Source organism: Juglans microcarpa x Juglans regia, chromosome 2D (genome assembly GCF_004785595.1).
Source record: "Juglans microcarpa x Juglans regia isolate MS1-56 chromosome 2D, Jm3101_v1.0, whole genome shotgun sequence".
Taxonomy (NCBI): Eukaryota; Viridiplantae; Streptophyta; class Magnoliopsida; order Fagales; family Juglandaceae; genus Juglans; species Juglans microcarpa x Juglans regia.
In genome coordinates, this window is record NC_054596.1 from 7,712,793 (window position 1) to 7,732,128 (window position 19,336).

General features: G+C 34.4%; 2 protein-coding genes and 1 long non-coding RNA gene across 7 annotated transcripts; 2 read left to right on the forward strand and 1 right to left on the reverse strand.

Annotated features, from left to right (window-relative positions):
* The first annotated feature begins 4,384 nt into the window (after positions 1-4,384).
* LOC121248274 (exocyst complex component EXO70E2-like) lies at positions 4,385-6,684 on the forward strand. The gene has a single exon (XM_041146680.1). The coding sequence runs from the start codon at positions 4,521-4,523 to the stop codon at positions 6,480-6,482; it is 1,962 nt and encodes a 653-aa protein (XP_041002614.1). The 5' UTR covers positions 4,385-4,520; the 3' UTR covers positions 6,483-6,684.
* Positions 6,685-7,448: 764 nt separating this feature from the next.
* Positions 7,449-8,071, forward strand: LOC121248410. Its single transcript, XR_005937453.1, has 2 exons — positions 7,449-7,556; positions 8,005-8,071. It is a non-coding gene; the product is annotated as an uncharacterized LOC121248410 (long non-coding RNA).
* A 956-nt stretch (positions 8,072-9,027) lies between these two features.
* On the reverse strand, positions 9,028-17,821 carry LOC121248282 (protein RIK). Of its 5 annotated transcripts, none has more exons than XM_041146690.1 (12): positions 17,546-17,820; positions 16,117-16,345; positions 15,046-15,144; positions 14,900-14,934; positions 14,752-14,827; positions 14,210-14,341; positions 14,043-14,120; positions 13,434-13,527; positions 13,241-13,358; positions 12,386-12,929; positions 9,654-9,900; positions 9,028-9,485 (listed from the first exon to the last, which is right to left on the reverse strand). In XM_041146690.1, the coding sequence occupies exons 1-12, from the start codon at positions 17,602-17,604 to the stop codon at positions 9,355-9,357; spliced, it is 1,842 nt and encodes a 613-aa protein (XP_041002624.1). In that variant the 5' UTR covers positions 17,605-17,820; the 3' UTR covers positions 9,028-9,354. The 5 variants fall into 5 exon arrangements, with proteins under 5 accessions (XP_041002624.1, XP_041002625.1, XP_041002626.1 ...); XM_041146691.1 differs by having other exon boundaries at positions 9,028-9,476; positions 17,546-17,818; XM_041146692.1 differs by lacking the exon at positions 9,028-9,485 and adding an exon at positions 10,399-10,531 and having other exon boundaries at positions 9,699-9,900; positions 17,546-17,821.
* Positions 17,822-19,336: the final 1,515 nt, after the last annotated feature.

Here is a 19,336-nt window from a genome sequence, read left to right on the forward strand (position 1 = left end):
TTTTTTATTTTCTTTTCTTAATTAACAAGACCGTCCAATCTCATTTTGATCCTACTCCCTGTTGATTTTGCTGCCGCAAATATATATGTTTTTATTCAAAAAAAAAAAAAAAACTATATATGTTTTTGTCAAGGGTAGTGCGTTTATCATTTTATGCTAATATAAATTTTTTTTTTTTTTGAAAAAAAAAATTAGAAGAAGTCCCCAATAAAGAGAATGTAAAATCAATTTAATGTGAAGGTACATCAAGAATTGATTCAAGATTTTGAAATAAGAAAGTTGACAAAGTAAAAGAAGGGGGACGCCACTTGAGTATTTTCTCTAGGAGAGGACAAAGACAAGAGACAAAAAATGATGAGTTCTCGTTACCTTTACAATATAAGATTAAGAAAGTACTATAAAATATTTATTGATTAAAAGATTAAGGAGAAAAGAGCATTAAACATTATATAACACTTACCCCGCTCCTCCACCACCCAAATAATAATAATAATAACAATAATAATAAAACAACATTAATAGTTATTATTGAAAAAGACTTGCCTTTAGGTCATCACAAATACATGAGAAACGACTTTCATCGCTTGACATTATAAAGGGTATAGTAAGTGTTTCATTTCATCTTATCATTATAATTTTCTCAGTTTCTACACAAAATATATTAAACAATTTAATTTTTTCAAATCTCAAAATAATAATAATATTAAAAATAATATTCTAACAATATTTTATTCAACTTTCAATTTTTATCTCAACTCATCTCGACCCACTATCCAAACAACACATAAATCTTATCATTCTAGTTCTTGAAAAGTTATATGTTGTTACCTCTCACTCATTCACCAAGAAAGCCGATGAAAAATTAGGAAGGACGCTTTAAATTTCTAGTATGAAAACTAGATGGAGAATGGTTCCTGAGCTCATAAAGGTTCCATGTCAACAATTCTCTCAACTTCAATTAAAAGATGTTTGCTCATCGACTGGATGGAAAATACCTATCCTCTCTAATTTGGGTGATACCACCAAACTTCATGAAATTAATCACTTCCCTATCACTCTTAAACATGGTCATGATATTAGAGTTTGGAAACATTCCCATGATAGTAATTTTTCTTCCAAGTCTGCTTGGAACCTTTTTCGTAATATTAGAGCATTATGCCTTGAGTTTTATTTGAAATCAAGTCCTCCCTACCAAAATTTTAGTCTTCGTTTGGAAACTGTAACATAATGGAATTTCCTCGATGATAGCGTCCAACGATGTGGGATTCACATGGCTTCTAAATGCTCTTGTTGTTCTGAGAGCTCTATTGAATATGTTAACCATGTCTTTTTGGACTACTCTCTTGCAAAGAGCATTTGGTTTTATTTCTCTTATGTTTTTGGTCATTGTCTTATTGACTCTAGCTGTTGAAAAAAACACTACTATTCATTGGTGGTCTTCTTTTAAGGGTTCTACTAATTTAATTTCCTTGCTCATTTATTACCATCTCTTATCTTTTGAAATTTATGGTTAGCTCGTAATAGAGCAAGATTTGAAGATTTTAATACTACTGTCATTACCATTATTGGTAAGATTAAGAAGTGGCTTCAGGACCTAAAGATATGACGTCTAACTTCAATATTGATGTTCTCAATTTTTTGCATATCTCACAAATCACTATTAGGGCAAAAAGACCTATCTTGGTCAAATGGATTCCCCCAAAAGGTAATCCTAGGCCTGCTAGTTGTGATGGTGGTTTACATTCCAATAATTACTCTAATATTGCCAGGTTCTCTTGTTTTTTGGTTGTTGGTACTAACATTTTTGCAGAATTATCTGCATTAAGATTTGGTTCAACTTTGTGTTATGACTTGAGCATCACTGATATGGTTGTTGAGACTAACTCTCTCACTATGGTTAATTGGCTCACTAAAGGCTCATCTCTCCCTGGGTTTACTTAACCATTTGAGATGATATTTTACATTTCAAGAATGATTTTTCCTTCAATATTAATCATGTCTACAGAGAAGGTAATATGCTAGCAGACAATCTAGCAAATTATAGTGTAGTAGGACATATGATAAGTTTTTCATCTCTATTTCAACTCCCTAAGCATTTGATTGCCTTGATCTCTCTCGATCGTGCAGATCTTGCTATTATTGGTACCAAACTTTATAGATTTTTACTTGTTTTCTTATAATATCTATATAAAGTTCTTATTTTTTTTAGGAACTTGGGTTTGGACCTTTATTTCTCTCCTTATAACCCCAAGCTTCATTATATGTACAAGGTGCTTGTCCACCATAAGCTTGATTAATTAATAAAATTAGGTTATCGTACTCTTAAAAAAAAGAGTTGCCTATTCCATGTGCATATTATTCTACATATATAATAGAACAAGTCGATATTGTATTATTTCAAAATCAAATATGAAAGGACTTGGTCTCATCTTTACTATATAATATTGAACTATTCAAAGTTTTTTTTTTTTTTTTTTAAATAGGTCAATAAATTCATGCGGTATTTAAAAAGATTTTATTTGACAAATCAAACACACGGTTAATATCTAACACATCAATAAATTTAAAAAATATTTTATAATTAATATGTTCGTCATAAGAAGTATTGTTTTTTAATTGTCAGCCAGCCGGCATAAGAAGTATATGCTCGTAAAGAAAAATATCCCCAAGGAGGGTGGAATAAATTTAGGCATCGTTTAAAAGAGTTAAGATAAGTTAAATAAAATATTATTATAATATTATTTTTTAATATTAATATTATTTTGATATTTAAAAAATTAAATTATTTATTATATTTTATATAAAAATTTAAAAAAATTATAATAATGAAATGAGATGAAATGAGATAAGTTGAGTGCATCTAAGAGTACTCCCAATGGTTTATATATCTTATCTTTTAAAATACATCACCAAAATCTACTTTTTCTATTTTACATATTGATTTTTACAATATATCATATATCAGTTTATCTATTTTCTCTTTATATTATATTATTTAATAGTTTGTTGGAAAAAAAGTACAATAAGAGAGAAACTATTGTGAGAGATAAAGTACATGAAAAGATAATTTTTTATATTTGTATACAGTTTACACTGTAGCAAAATAAAAAATAGATTTGAAAATACATGATTCGTTGGAGGCTGTTTTGAGCTCTTCTTTTTTCAGATTTTACATAAAAATCCCATTCAGAGTGATGGGCCTCATTTGCATTCAAAATCCATATTAACTCATTTCATCTCATTATTATAATTTTTTTAAATTTTTACATAAAATATAATAAATAATTTAATTTTTTCAAATCTCAAAACAATTTTTTTAAATTTATATATAAAATATAATAAATAATTTAATTTTTATTTTACTATTTATAAACTGTCTCAATTCAACTCTAAATTCGAAACACTCTTAAGTTTAATCGACTTTGTTTTTCTTTTTTCCAAAGAATAATCCACTTTCCAATCATTGGTACGAAATATCTGGCTCCTTTCGATCGAAACGGAACGAAAGTGCTACGAAAAGAAGAAAAAAAAAACAGGACAAAAAAGAAAAGAAAAACGAATGGGGTTGAAATCGACAGAAAGTGACAGAAACCAGTAAAATGGAGAAAAGCAAGGCCTTTTGTTTGAGATTGGTGACGCTTGTTAGGATACAGTGTTTCTTTCAGCGTTTTTCTGTATCATTCCGCGTAGATTGAAGAGGGTCAAAGCCACGAACTTTGCAAGAGAAAACAATTGCAACTTGCACACATCAGGATTCGACTAGAAAAATAGGTCTGAGTCAGAAGAACAGAGGGAGATCTGCCAATGAGATTGCAGCCCAAAAGCTCGCACTCAAAGTATCTTCTTCTTCCCCGGGTTCGTAGCTCCATCAAAGTCCGCTACTTTGTTCTCTCCGTACACTATCTTTGTTCTATGTACACTTTCATAATCTGAAGCCGTAGTGGAGTTCTTTTTTACTGCTTTCACTGCTTCCAGGATTCTCCGTGTTCCGCTCTCTGTCGCAAACTGCCTAAGTCCAAGTTTCAAGGAGGTAGGCTTTATCTGTTCTTGCCTTGATTAGTATACTGCCCTTGATTCGAACTTGGATATTTTTTCTTGTATCTAATTATTCATAGTAGTTCCTATTGATCTGCAAGCTCTGAAAATATTGGCCTTCCAATGACCTGTCCCTTCATTCACCCTCATCTGATTTCACTCTCCTTTCAGTTTTTTTATTTTTTATTTTTGTTCGGATTCCTCTATTTAGTATATGCTTTATTTGAATAGAGGTCATGTTATTGTTTACAAATGCATGAATTTAAATCTGAATTGTTTTTGTCTTATATTTTTATTTGTATCAAAGGTTCAGTATTTGATATTTTTTGGTATTTCGGATTTCATATAGTGTTTCCAAAGCCCTTTTCAGAACGGTGGTAAGGATCGGAGAGGAGTGAGAAGGATCTAGGAGTCTTTTCTTGTTGAATTTAAAGATCTCCTAGTCGGCCTTTTGTTTTTTGTTTTGGCCCCTGTTTCTGTTGGCCATGGGGGATTGTGAGATTCCAGAATTAGAAGGAGAAGAACACTTAATTGCAGCAGTGAAACACATTGTGAAAGCATTGGGGTCAAAAAAGAACCTTACAGATGATGCAAGGAAAATTTTGGCTCAACTTGGCACCCAGTTGTCCACTATGACTACAACTACAGCGAATGAGACAAAGGATGATAAGATAAGTGAGATTGAAGATCTCCTTAACACTGTTGAGGAGAAGATCATGAGTTGGGAGGAAGATCAGTCTATGATATGGGATTCAGGACCAGAAGAAGCCTCCGAGTACTTGAATGCAGCAGGTGAAGCCCAAAAATTGACTGAAAGATTAGAGAGGATGTGTCTAAAGAAAGATGATGATGAATATAATCTATTACAAAGGGCTCATAATGTTCTTCAGAAGGCAATGGAAAGACTCGAGGAAGAGTTCAGGCACATGCTTGTTGAGAACAGGCAGCCTTTTGAGCCGGAGCATGTTTCTTTTCGATCCAGTGAAGAGGATGTTGTGGATGAGGCCTCAATTATCTCTTTTGGGGATGAGTCAATTGAAGACTCAATTCATAGAGACACCGTGAGCAGGGCCTCTGAGGATTATATCATTGATTTGATTCATCCGGATGTGATTCCCGACCTCAGATGCATTGCCAAATTGATGATCAGTTCGAATTATGATCGGGAGTGTTACCAGGCCTATACCAGCACCCAGAAGGATGCCTTGGATGAGTGCCTTGTCGTTCTTGGAATGGAGAAACTAAGCATTGAAGACGTGCTGAGGATGGAGTGGACTAGCTTGAATTATAAGATCAAACAATGGGTACGAACAATGAAGATCTTTATGCGGGTCTATCTTGCTAGTGAGAAATGGCTCGGTGAGCAAATTTTTGGGGAGCTCGGACCAGTTAATCTAATTTGCTTTGTTGAGGCATCCAAGGCTTCAATGTGGCAGCTTCTAAATTTTGGTGAAGCCATTTCTATAGGCCCTCATCAACCAGAGAAGTTGTCTCGAATTCTTGACATGTATGAGGTGCTAGCAGATCTTCTTCCAGATATAGATGCTTTATACTCGGATGAGGCTGGTTCTTCAGTTAGAATTGAGTGCCACGACCTTCTTAGTAGATTGGGTGATACTGTAAGGGCAACATTTTTTGAATTTAAGAATGCCATTGCATCAAATGCATCGATAAACCCTTTTGCAGGAGGTGGAATTCACCATCTTACCAGATACGTCATGAATTACGTGAAGTTTCTAACTGACTACAGTGAGACGCTCAATTTGCTGCTCAAGGACCATGATGCAGAGGATCCGAGTTCACTGTCACCAGACATGAGTCCAACTATGGAGGAGGAGGACAAAAGCAGGAATTCGTCAAGCGGGATTTCCCCAATGGCTCATCACTTCCGATCGATTGCCTCAATTCTGCAAAGCAGCCTTGATTATAAGTCCAAGCTATACAGGGAGGCTTCGCTACAGCACTTCTTCTTGATGAACAATATTCATTACATGGCTGAAAAGGTCAAGGGGTCTGAGCTAAGGCATATATTTGGAGATGAATGGATTAGGAAGCAAAACTGGAAATTCCAACAGCACGCAATGAATTATGAGCGAGCTAGTTGGAGTTCAATCCTCTCTTTGCTCAAGGAAGATGGCATTCACAATCCTGGTTCAAATTCTATCTCGAAAACCCTCCTCAAGGAAAGGCTTCGGAGTTTTTATCTTGCTTTTGAGGAGATATACAAGACCCAAACAGCATGGCATATCCCAGATATTCAGCTCCGAGAAGATTTACGAATCTCAACATCCCTCAAGGTCATCCAGGCTTATCGGACATTTGTGGGAAGACATGCCATTCACTTATATGACAAGGATATTAAATACAGTGCAGATGACCTAGAGACTTATCTTTTGGATTTCTTCGAGGGATCTCCAAAATCATTACAAAATAACTCTAGGAGATGATGAGCAAGTTGGGCTTCATTCCAGTCTGTCCATGAGTTCCACTGTGCCTAGCATCTGTAATCAATCTTGCAGAACTGAAAATTATCATATTGTATTTCATTTGTTACTTTGTTCTGGTTTTAACAGTGTAGTGAGCATAAACAATTGAAACTAGCTTGTAACTTCCGTTTTTTAGCTGGATGAAATGAAAACTAGCTTGTAACTTCGGGTTGCATCTATGCGCTTATCATTTGCTAGAGATGCCTAATACATTATTTAAAAATATTAAAAATAGAGAGAGATCTAGAGATGCCGACAATGTGACTAGACATATGATAAGAATAGGCTGCAAACATATGAATTAGGTACAGATGATGGCGCCTCAGTTTTGCGGCAGCACAGGACAGATAGCTCAGGGGCAGGAGTTGAAGGTCTTAGAAAAAGAACAAGACCCTTTGAGAGACCTAGAAATGGGATACGAATAATGGTACACAGAGACCTCGAAAGAGCATCTAAAAAAGAAAACTTTAGCATTGCGTATAGCGCGGTGGATAGATTGAAATTTCAAGAAATAGAAGTCAAACATGGAGTAAGAATATGTACAGGACATTGAATACACTTGTCATTTTGTGAAAAGGATGTCCATTGGCATATGTGATGGTTGTTAAGATATCACTGTCGATCGGGATTGAGGGGGACGGAGAATTGCTTCTGCTCTGTCCCACCATTTATAAGGTCTTCTGCAACTTATAAACTTCTGTCGATTAGATTTCTTCTTTTATCGATAAACAATAATTTAATTGATGATATAAATAATAGCCATAGTCTAAATACACAGCTGTCGAATTAGATATTTTTCGAGACACTGTATTTGGATCTAAGGATTGCAACGTGGTTTCTGTGGCCGAAGTCAGCTTTGAATTTTTCTTTTGAAGTTTGAATTTTGGATGCAACAAGAAATGTCAGCCTGAATAATATTTGCTAATGACCTGGAAAGCATATTGATTTTTGAGGATTCTTTGGTTGGATTATAATAGTATATAGGGGAAGTGTACGGGGAGTGGTACAGAAGGTCCTTGAATATTAACAAGCTGAGTTACTATATTTAGGTAGGGAGAATATCTGAGAAGTGTTGAGAATATTTGTGAATAGTTATAAATAGAGATTAAAGTGAGTTTGTGGATCCTATTGAGAGAGTATTTTGAGTTGTTTTGATGTATGAAGTATGTTGAATTGTTGACTTTTGAATATATAATTAAAAAATGTGTGGATCTCATCAATTATTGATTTTTTTTTTTAATGATGATTTTATTTATATATAATAGTGATAAATATTATAGTGATTTTATTTTTTTATTTATATTTAATAGTGATAAATATTATAGATTTTAATTTTTATTTATATATAATAGTAATAAATATTATAGTGATTTTTAGAAAGATTTTGGTATGAAGATGATTCATTACGTTTGGCATGTTGAGTATTTCCAATAGTACGAGAATACTTGAAAAGTGTTGAGGTATCTTAGCTACCCAAACTAAGCTTAGTGATCCAGAAGATTCAACTGCTGCAATGGTGTCTATGACATGAGGCGAGGATTACATCCTTTTTTTAAAAAAAAAAATTAAATTACATTGTTAATGTCGTGTTTCATATGACTTTAGATCAAATTCCAACAACTCATAACTTTAGATCAAATTCCAACAACTCACATCTTCAGAACTGGGCCTGCGAAAATAGAAAAGAATGCAACTAGAAGATGGTGGCCTTAGAGTCGGGAGTCTTTGATGCCAAAGCCAGTAAAATCTCATTAAAGTTTATAAATAAGTTTGAAAGTTTGTAAAGATTCAGATCATATCGTACTTTGCCATCACATCTTTTTTTTCACAAATTTCATCATTCAAAGGATTAAACTAGAAACAATTTTGAAGTCTGAAAACCCTTTCATTTTTCCATCTAATAAAATAAACCTTTCAAGTCTGTGTCTATCATAAAAGATTTTCAGTTTTCTTAAGTGAGTGTTTAGCCACATTATTCACACCCATTATGTGGTTGAATAAAACTTTTAACAATTTTAATTATTAAATGTAAGTTATTGAAGGAAAAATAATGTGTGCAATAGACTAAATACATAAGTATTTTTCATTTAAGAGTCTTATGACTTTCGGGTTTTCTAAACTCATACCTTTTTAGTTTCTTAATCAATAGGTTCATAAATTATTTAATATTATAAATAACTAGTGATCTCTCACTACTCCAGCAAAGTTTATAAAACCTGTCATCTCTAATATAGAAACATTTGGAAGTAAGGAGAGAGAAGAATTTTGAAATCGACGTGCTAATAGTTGCATATGATTGTTTGTTTAATAAATGGAACTATTTTTGTGCATATTGGCGGGTCTCCTAGTTATTACATTAGCAGGGTGAAGAATATAATTAAGCCATGTTTTGGGATAAATAAACAGACATCAGAGAGAGAGAGAGAGAGAGAGAGAGAGAGAGGACGAAAAGAAAAAGAAAAAAAAAAAAAAAAACTAACTTTGTTTGAGGCCTTCCAACACAGACTTACAGCAAATGACATTACCAATTGATTCGAAGATATTCCTATTTGCACAAAGCATATTAATGAACACCTATACTCACATTGTAACAAGAATGCACCAGAGATCTTCTCGTGGCCTGCCAAGCCACCAATGACGTCCATAAGCAAGAGATCTTAAAATCCAAATTGCTACTCAACAAGCAGTCTCACATCCCAACATCCTTGCACCAATAGCTTCAGACAAACCGACCACGCTGGGAAGGCTACATCTTACTCACCGTGAACTTAACATACACTCAAACCGAGTCCTTCTCATTGCCAACAATAGATCAATCTACATGGCCTATAATTTATAAAGCCCAGAAGGGCTTTCGAGCTGCTACTGCACTGGAGCTGCCACTAGGCGGTTCTTCGTAGTTTTCCTCAGGGTCGTCATCCTCCTCTCCATATTCCATAAGCTTGAACAAAGTATCTGAAATAACTAATGGTATCAGACACGTTTTAAAATTAATTAAATGTGGGATTTGCCAACAGAAGCATACAAGCAAAATGCTCCTGCCTCTAATAAACAGCAATTACGTCTTGTAGTAGTCACGAAGCTACCAACCAGAAGCGGTAAAAACAAAGCACGATAAGTTTCTATTCTTACCAGGAACAGAATCTGACTTTGTTTTATTCAGAATATTATTCTTGTCATCCCCTTTAATAGCATGCGTTGACAAAGTAAACTTTGGCGGAGGTGGTGGTGGTGGTGGTGGTGGGGGCATAATTCTTGGCCCGGGAGGTGGCATTCCACTGAATGATGGCTGGACCAACTTCTTTGGGGCCGGCATAGTTGATACATCTCTCACACCGAAATCAGCTGATGACTCAGCAGGCTTTAAAAATTCTGAACCCTGCAATGAGTAAGAAAAGGACAATCCCGCCCTAATTTTTCAACAACAAAATTTATATTGTATATGATGTCAAATAAATAGCAGAAAACTCCAAGTCAGACTAACAATTCAGAACTATAACACAAAAGAAGATGGTAGGACGCAATTGGGAGAAAAGTACACATGACTGGGGTTGAAATAGAAGCCCAGCACCAGAAGATAAGGCACCATATAAAACACTATTAGTGACATGTATAACTGTGACTTAACATGCATTGAGTATCAAATCCCTGTTGAGTAAGCTTGAGCCACCAACACAGATGTTAGCTTTGATGAAAGCTTTCATTTTACCACTGCATAGAGCAGCCATATCAGTTTGACCCTGAGTCAAGTCAAAATGCAATGATAAAATTAAGGGCTCCTATATGTACTTGATCAAACAGCATGAAAATGGTTCTTGAATAGAAATAATCTATTCTGCAAGTAATAAATTCCAAGGACATTAAAATCAAAGCTCACTTTGGTTGTGGCAAACCTCCTCTGAAGTGGTAGGTTCACTGCCCATATTGGTGGTGGCCACCCGTTGAGGAAGCCAACATTGGATTTGTGGTACAATAAGGGGATGATTAGGGAACGAGATGAGATGAGAAATCTGTTAATAGTAGTGAAATGGTTTGTGAATAGTAGTGAAATAGTTTGAGTTATGATGTTTTATGGGGTTTTGGAAAAGGAGAGAAAAAATGTTGAATAAAAATATTATAAAGTTAAAATACTGTTAGAATATAATTTTTTAATATTATTTTTGTTTTGGGGTTTGAAAAAGTTTAATTGTTTTTTGTGTTTTGTTTGGAAGTTTGAGAAAGTTGTAATGATTAGATGAAAAAATTGAAAGTGTACGTTTGAGTGGTGTTTGGATGTTGAGATGTGATGAGATGAGGTGAAACCATCTCAACATCCAAACAAGAAGTTACAAATTGGTATTTTGAAACAATTCAGGTCAAACATACAAGATAAAATCAATCCACATATCTATAATTGAACCCTGATAAAAAGCTCTAAAACCATAATCGCCCCAGCCATCACATCTCTACAACTGAAAACCCTGTGAAACATACAAACCAACGACCAGATAGAGAGGTCCAGGATCGACGTGTTAGCTTCAAAGAAGATCAGAGAAAATACCTGGAATAATAAGCACTGAAAGTCAGAATAAGAACCATTTGAAGTAGAGAATGATGTTGATGTTCAAGAAAACCTAACTTTTTTTTTTATAAGTACGTTCAAGAAAACCTAACTACATAGTAAACACATATATCATTTGTAAAAATGGATCACCACAACAAAGCTACAAAGTAAATACTTGATAAAGGAGTGGAGATATAACACAGAAAGGTCCTAACAATAAACTAAAATCAGACTTGCCACGATGTCCCCCATCAAGACTATAGTTGGCTTACTGGCAAAAGCAGCAAGCTACTGACAAACTTATCATCCTTCACTCAATCGAAATCAATCCCAGTCCCATATTGCAAAAAAGAACAACTCTAATAGAGTGGTAAAACTAGGCTTTATAAGTGATTCGAGAAAAGCTTCAAATTGACTAATCTTTTGGGGTATAGCACAGATGTGGCTAGCGCTTTCCCAAGGTAATTACATATGGTAGCAGATAGTAATATACCAATCCCATATTGAGAAAATGAATAACTCACATAGAGTGGGTATAGGTAATAAAGATAGTCATATGTGCTAAATCCCACATTAACTACTTGTTAAGGAAAACTGGACTTTAAAAGTGATTGTACGATAGTTTCAAAATGTATTAGTCGTTTTGGGGTTATAGGGCAAATGTGGCTAGTGTTTTTCCGAGTCACTGCATTGACACACAAAGTACTAGTCACAACGGAAGCTATAGGCCTGTTATGGTATCCATAGATAGTGTAGGCCTGCAATAAACACCAACCCAAATTGGGACAAGAATATATGGACCAGAAATGAGTTTCTCGAGCACACTGTTGTAGTTGTGAGATATTCCGTTCAAGCAAAGGGTTAAAATTACAAGAAAGAATCTCCAAATTGAACACGATGTTCCCAAATCTAATCCTGGTATACTACTCTCAGATATCCTCCAACATCATATATCAGAATCAATAATTTTTTTTTTGATAAGTCATATCGGAATCAATAATTACATATTTGAATCACAAATCTCCACTATTCTGGTACTAGACTTTAATGAAAGAAGCAGACAATATCTTAAATCTACATGATTGTATTCCAGAGGCAGCCAATGTAAACCTCCCTTACGCACGCACGCGCATGCGAGAGAGAGAGAGCATCACACAATCTGGAACGGTAAGATTATAGAGTACAATATGGTTATTGCCTTATTTGCTCAGTATGTTACTCTCTTTAAAATCACAGCAATGTTTAACAAATAAATCTATACTAAAAAAAAAATTATGCCTCACATATCTGAGGAAACCTAGTAGGGAAATTCCACTGATACCTGATGGGATTTTGCAGTATACATTGAGCCAGCTGGTAATTCCTGAAACTTTCGCCTCTGTGGAGGCCGTTTCTCCTTCTCAGGATTGGAGCTTGCACTTGACTTCTCTTTGCTTGGTACTGGTGTTGCCATTCCAGGAGTGACAGGAGAAGGTAGCTGCCTAAGTGCCAGGGCAACTTGTTGCAAGGGTGTGGCTTGAGGATATATCCCACCATATCCGCTATAGCTCGTTCCACCAGATATTAAAGGCTGGGAATACCCAACCACATTTCCTTGAGACTGCCCAGAGTGTAAATACCCACCAGATTGTGATACTGTCCCTTGAGAAAAGACAGGAGGAAGCCCAGGGACACCAAGTGGGGAAACAAGGGAAGTTGGTGTAGAACCCATAGTTGTAGCCATCAAACCAGCAGCAGAACTTATATTTACTGCTAATTCGTTCCCGGCACTCTGAACTCCAGCCAATAACTGCTGTGGAGGAGGAACAGCACTGTAAACCTGCTGTGGGGGTGGAACAGCACTATAAACCTTACATGATGAAACCCTAAAGAGTTGGAACCACAGGTTATTTTCCACTAGAAAGAACAAGCTAGAGTGCAAAACAAAATGTCATTTACCAAGATCCACAATTGTTTCATCAAACCAAATATTCATCAGAACTCTTTTAGGTACCACACGAGAGAGAGAGAGAGAGAGAGAGAGAGAGAGAGAGAGAGAGAGAGAGAGAGAGAGAGAGAGAGAGAGAGAGAGAGAGAGTTTAAACTACAATGTAATATAAAAGGCCATGTCAGTAATAGTTTGGATGGAGTAACACAAACAACAATTTACACCCAACTTGATTTAAAAGGTAATTACCTAGATGTGCCACACTCTGCACTGATTGTATCCAACAAGTTTTCAGCCAAATGCTTAGCATCTTCAAGACTTTTTGGATTATTGCTTGACAAGAATAAATGCAGTGGTTGCTGCCCTTCTGCAAGCATTATGGAAGAGTTTAGACATCAAAAGGCCTCCTAAAAGGATCGTATTGCAGACAGCCAGATTGTACCTTCTCCCTGTGTGCCTTCAGGGTCCCCTGAACCACAACCTCGTAGCGAGACAGTTGCCCCTGTTTCATTCATAATGTGATTTATATACTGGTCCTGCATGCACAAAACCGAACCACCACCAACAAAAAAAAAAATCTCTCCCAATTGCATGGAGATGTCAGAGAAAGCTTCAAACATTAGAATCCCTCATCTTCATCAATGTGTCATGTAAACTTCAAGATAAATAAGGAAAAAAATAACAGCACAACTTTAACAGAAAATGGAGGCATATATTAGGAATGCAAAATTAATATTTACATGTAGCATTAATAGAATAATTGGTGACAGATAACAAAATATTCGTAAAAGCCATGAACAACCCAGATTATCATACAGTATAAAACCAAACCTCAAAACCAGTGATCTATATATTTTTAAAAGAAATGTAACTCCCTATATATACATGTAAAAACAAAGAAACAAGCAAACCAAAGAAAATGGAACTAGCTCTTTACACAGAGAAAACAAAAGAGAAACAAATTAGCCACAAGAACATTCTGCCATAGTTAACCTATCAGAAAAAAACAAAAACAAAAAGAGGAGAGAAGGAAAGGAAAACAAAAGCATACATTTGGTCCACGTATACGAGCAGCGATGTTCAATGATGGGTCTGGGTCAAATCCCAGAAACACACATGCGCTCAGTGCCTGATAACCCAATAATAGAGAATTCAAATGTAGTGTTAATGCCCATTAAGCCAACACAGACAAAAGCTAGCATCGCAATGCATGCCTACCTTCACTCCAATGTTCAAAGCCAGATGAAAAGTGGAAGGAGCTGGCTGTAAAATATGACCTTGTCTCAGCATTTCTTCAACCATGGCAGCTGCACGATCAACTGCTAGTATCCGTTCAGCTGTATCTTTTAACTGTAGAGGCAATCCACCGTTACAATGTAACCAAAGGCATGTATAGATTGCCTAGCAGTGTTAAATATTAAGAGGGATATTTCTCCATGTCTTAAAAATAGGTTTATACAAAGGAGCAGTTAATTAACCCTGGAGGACATAGCCCATGTGACCCACATTATTCTATTTTTTCTAGTTTCAAGATATTATGTGATATGATTCTTCCACCATCAGGTTAAAATTGCAGATTAATTTTCTTCTTTCAAAGTTCAAAACTAAACATGTTTCTGTACCAAACCACAAAGGGTTCACACTTCATTTCACTAACTATGCATATCAGGTCAATCATGTTTAAACAGACAAAAAATGCATTACAACTAAACAGACTTCAAACTATTTTACCAATTTGTAAAGCAGTAAATCATCCTTACATGAACCCCTGCAGATATGTGAAGATATAGCGGCTTCTCCCCATCAGGTGGTGCATTTGGTGGTTGATACTTTCCCCTAAAACAAAATCAGATTATGCAATATATCTATGAAAGGAAAAACATATAACTCCTTTAAAGGCCCGCATACCTAGTTATAACTACAGCACCAGTCAACTTTTGGATCTGCAAGTAAATTATGTTGATCAATCTCATTGAATAAAAAAATGGAAAAGGGAGCATCCCACTCAATTTAAATTATAATAAACCAATTTTTCAACCAAGCAAACCACTCACCTCCTCCTGTGTCTGGCGTTTTGTGAGCTTGTAACGAACAGACGACTCGGCATCATTTATGACAATTTCTCGTGCTATTAATTCATCTTGGATCTTTGGCTAAATTTATTCGTAGACCAAGGGAAAAATCAGAAACGGATGACAATTCCAGATAAACAGTAGACACATGAGGGATAACTTTGAAATAAATAAAAATAATATTATTCATTTTATAAGTAATCAAAATTTTACTGATAAAAAATGTCAAATCAGTATCAGTAAATGAAATATGCATGTGTACTTTAAATAGCCAAAGCATTAAGTTTATGTCTCTAATGCTGTAATATTGCATTCTTTTTTCAGGAAGTAGTGGATGTACAGCAATCTTCTGAAAGCTCCATTAAAATATTAATACATGCTGATATGTAACCAATGAAATTAAAAGAAAAATGTTCCACAACAAAAGCAAACACCTTGTTGCAGCAGGGTGACGGTGGACGCAAATAAATCTTAAATTTGGGCAATAAGTTAGGACACCAAAAATATATGTTTAAACTAATGAATATAATAAAAACACAAAATGAGAAGTTATACAATGCAAAGTATAAACTAAAAAAATGCATAGGAAAAAAACAGAGAAAAGAGGAACATAATAGAAGTTTTATAGTCTCCAATTTTGGCCGCACATCTTGCTGTCATTTCTGTATATTCCTTCTGTTTGTAAACCAGAGCCACTTGAATTAAATTATAATAGTATGATATATCCTGATATTAGCAAAAGTAATCAATCCAAATGTCGTTGTAAAATAAATATTATTCCTTGCCAGACCAAAAACACGCATTTGCTATACTTCCTTCAATTAGAGCATATATATAGTTTTCAATGCCCACATATTTCAAATAAAGATAGAATGTTACAAAGAAAATTTTTCCCCACATTCAGTATGTAGTAAGCTAAAATATAATTCTAATTTTACTTATCAATAATATAATTCCAATTAAAAAGTAAAGATCATAACAAATAATGCATCAAAGTTCAAACAACATAGGTATAGAGAAGTCATGTATGCTACTGCATCTCGCTAGGCTTACTTTTAAAGCAATGGTGGCAGTGTGTTGTATTGAAGATGCCTGAAGCACCTGGGGTACTGTTGCATGGCTAGCAGGAAGCAAATTTGTTAGAAGTGAAGCGGAGATTGGAGCCACACCAGGAAGCGCAATCACTCCGAGGGGTCCCATGCTGCCCAGCGGGAGGACTCCGGGTGCTGCTAAACCAGCTGAAGCCAAGGACTCTGCAGGTTGATCCCACTTTCTCTTCTTTCTGTAACAAACGTTAGAAGTTATGGTGCCGGATCCCTTATCTAAACTGGTTAGTGATGGAGCCACAAGGTCAATAACAGTACCATCACTAAAGTAAAATATGTGAATTTGTACTGGATTGGTGTTATATGTGTAAGAAGGTGGGGAATCGGTGGATCATCTTTTACTTCATTGTGAGGTGGCAAGCACGTTATGGGTAGAGATATTTAATAGAACGAGCATTGCTTGGGTAATAACCAGGAGGTGGTCGATTTGTTTGCATGTTGGCAAAGATGTAAGGCCAATTCACATATTGCGGATGTATGGAGGATGATTCCTCCATATATCATGTGGTGTGTATGGATTGAAAGGAATGGTCAAAGCTTTGAAGATAAGGAGCGTTCTCAAGATGAGCTAAGAAGTTTCTTCTTCCATACTTTATTTCTTTAGGCCTCACTCTTGTGTACTCAATGGAGCTTGCTTCAATGATTTTCTTGTATCACATTCTATCTCCTTATTTTGTAACTAGGTGTATGCTGTTTGTATACATCATGTGTACTTGGACTATGCCTATTTACTTCTATCAATAAAATGTCATTTTACGTATAAAAAAAAGGTGAATTTGTACATACACCTTCATGCTTAAGACACTGTAAGGCGACAGAGTTCATATGCATCTTTCCTCATCCGAGTTTTCAATCCCAAAACAATTTGAAGGGTATCATGCAAAGCAACATAATTTGCGAGTAATCATGTGAATTTTTAACGTTCAATTCAACAACTTACCTTTGCATCTCATGCAAAATTCAATGTGAAAAAAAAAGGCACTATTTTAAGGATATGTTCTTCCTCCCAGGGAACCCTTGACATTAATATTTCACTGAAATCCGACGACAACGAAAAACCCCAAAACCCTCACTTTCTTCCAATGCCCTCGTTGAGAAATTAGATTAAATTAACCCTCCCCCCCCCCCCCCCCCCCAAAAGAAAACCTAGAAAGTCACCTATCCAAAATCGAAGACAAACAAAGCCAATTTATGAAACAAGAACTCGAATCTTTTACATGGGGAAGGGGGCGGGGACCAAAACGAAGTGGGAAGAGCTCAATAACGTTGGAATTGATTAATTTTGAACCCAAAGAGAAGAAAGGACAAGAATTGAAATAACAAAAAATCCGTAAAATTAGGGACATTCATGGGATTAGTCTGCAAAGCGTACAAACCTTTGCCTGGTTTGTGAGGCGTCCTCGGAAGAGATCTTAGAACCACCGTCCTCCGTCATGTCGTTATTTGTGGTTTGATGCAGCTTTTTCTTTTTCTATTCTTTTTTTTTTTTTTTTTTTTTTTTTTTTTTTTTTTTTTTTTTGAGCTTGCGGTTTGATGCAGTTAATTGAGGAAAATGGCAGCGACAGGTTACTCCTTGGGAGAACTTGAACTGGGAACTCAATTACCGCCGCTTCGACGGTTTCAAGACTTTATCCCATGGTTCCTGCTACTTACTATTCTCTCTCCTTTTTTTTTTAATATTATTTAAATATTTAAAAAAAAAACACAAATTTATTATTAACAACTATTTAAAAAAAAAAAATACACAAACAATATCTTTGAGAGGGTTAACTAGTATTTTTCTTATACTATACGAAATTAATTATTTTGTATTTTCGGATCAACCTCTGAATTGAAAAGATCATTTTATAATATTTATTATAATTCGTATAAATACTTTAAATAATATTAAATAAATAATAAATATTATAAATCTTACCTCATAAAATATTTATCTCTTCTAGTTGAACCTTTAAAATTGACAGGCAAAAATTTGAGATGACATTTTTATATATTTTAAATTCTTAATATTTTTATTTTCATCATTTTTATTTTATTAAATATTATTTATTTTAATAAAAGTATACAATTATCTCGATGTGATTATTATTATTTAAATAATTCTACTTAGTATTCCACATGTAAGGGTGAAAAAAAATAAAAAACCAGTTGAATTAAGCTGGATTAATTTGTAAGCGGTTTGGTGCGGTACCCGCTCTTAAAAACCAAAACCAATCCTAAATCGGTGTGGTACTAGTTTTTATATTTTAAAAACCGGTTTAAACCGAATAGGACTAGTATATATATGTATTTATAATTTTTATATTATATTATATGTATTATATGTTAAATTACTAATTGATATAACATGAAATTCTAATATTATTAGATTGGCTCTATAGCCACCGGGGGCTCCCGCTAGTGCAATTGTTGTGTTTTTCATTTTTTGTTTTTTTTACATGTATTTTTTAACACTTTTAAATATTTAAAAAAAATCACAACATCATTAAAAAATACTTACTTAATCACTAAGTAAATAAAAAAATTAGCAGGAGCCCCAACAATGAGAGTAGCTTTACTCATATTATTATTCAAATTTATTAATCTTATAATATAAAATTAATATAACATGTGATATAACATGAAACTAATATTATAATTTTTAATATAATATTTGATATAACATATAAATTTTAGTTTTATAGTATTTTAATCTTAAACATAAACAACAATACTAAATTATTAATATAAACTTACTTTTGATATATATATAATAATCAATGATAAATATATTTTTGGCATAATAAATTATAATATATATATTTTTTGTAAATATGTTTTTACACATTTGATCATATGTACTTATATAAAAAGTTTAGAACTTGTAAAGACTATAATTAAATTCAAGACTCTACTAGTATGTGTTAATTATTATAAAATAATGTATTTATACTATAATATAAATAGACTATCAGAAATGGCATATACTATATATTGTAAGACTATTCATTTCGATTTCGGCTCGAGAATTCGGGTATACTCGGATCAAAACCCGGGTTTCAAATCTTGGCCGAAACTTGGATTAGGTTAGCCCGGATTAGACCAGGGTCAAATGCCAGGTTTATAACTTGGTACCTGGGTCTTTTTTTCAGTTTGAATGTTTTGATTTTTCTTTTATTAACATGGAA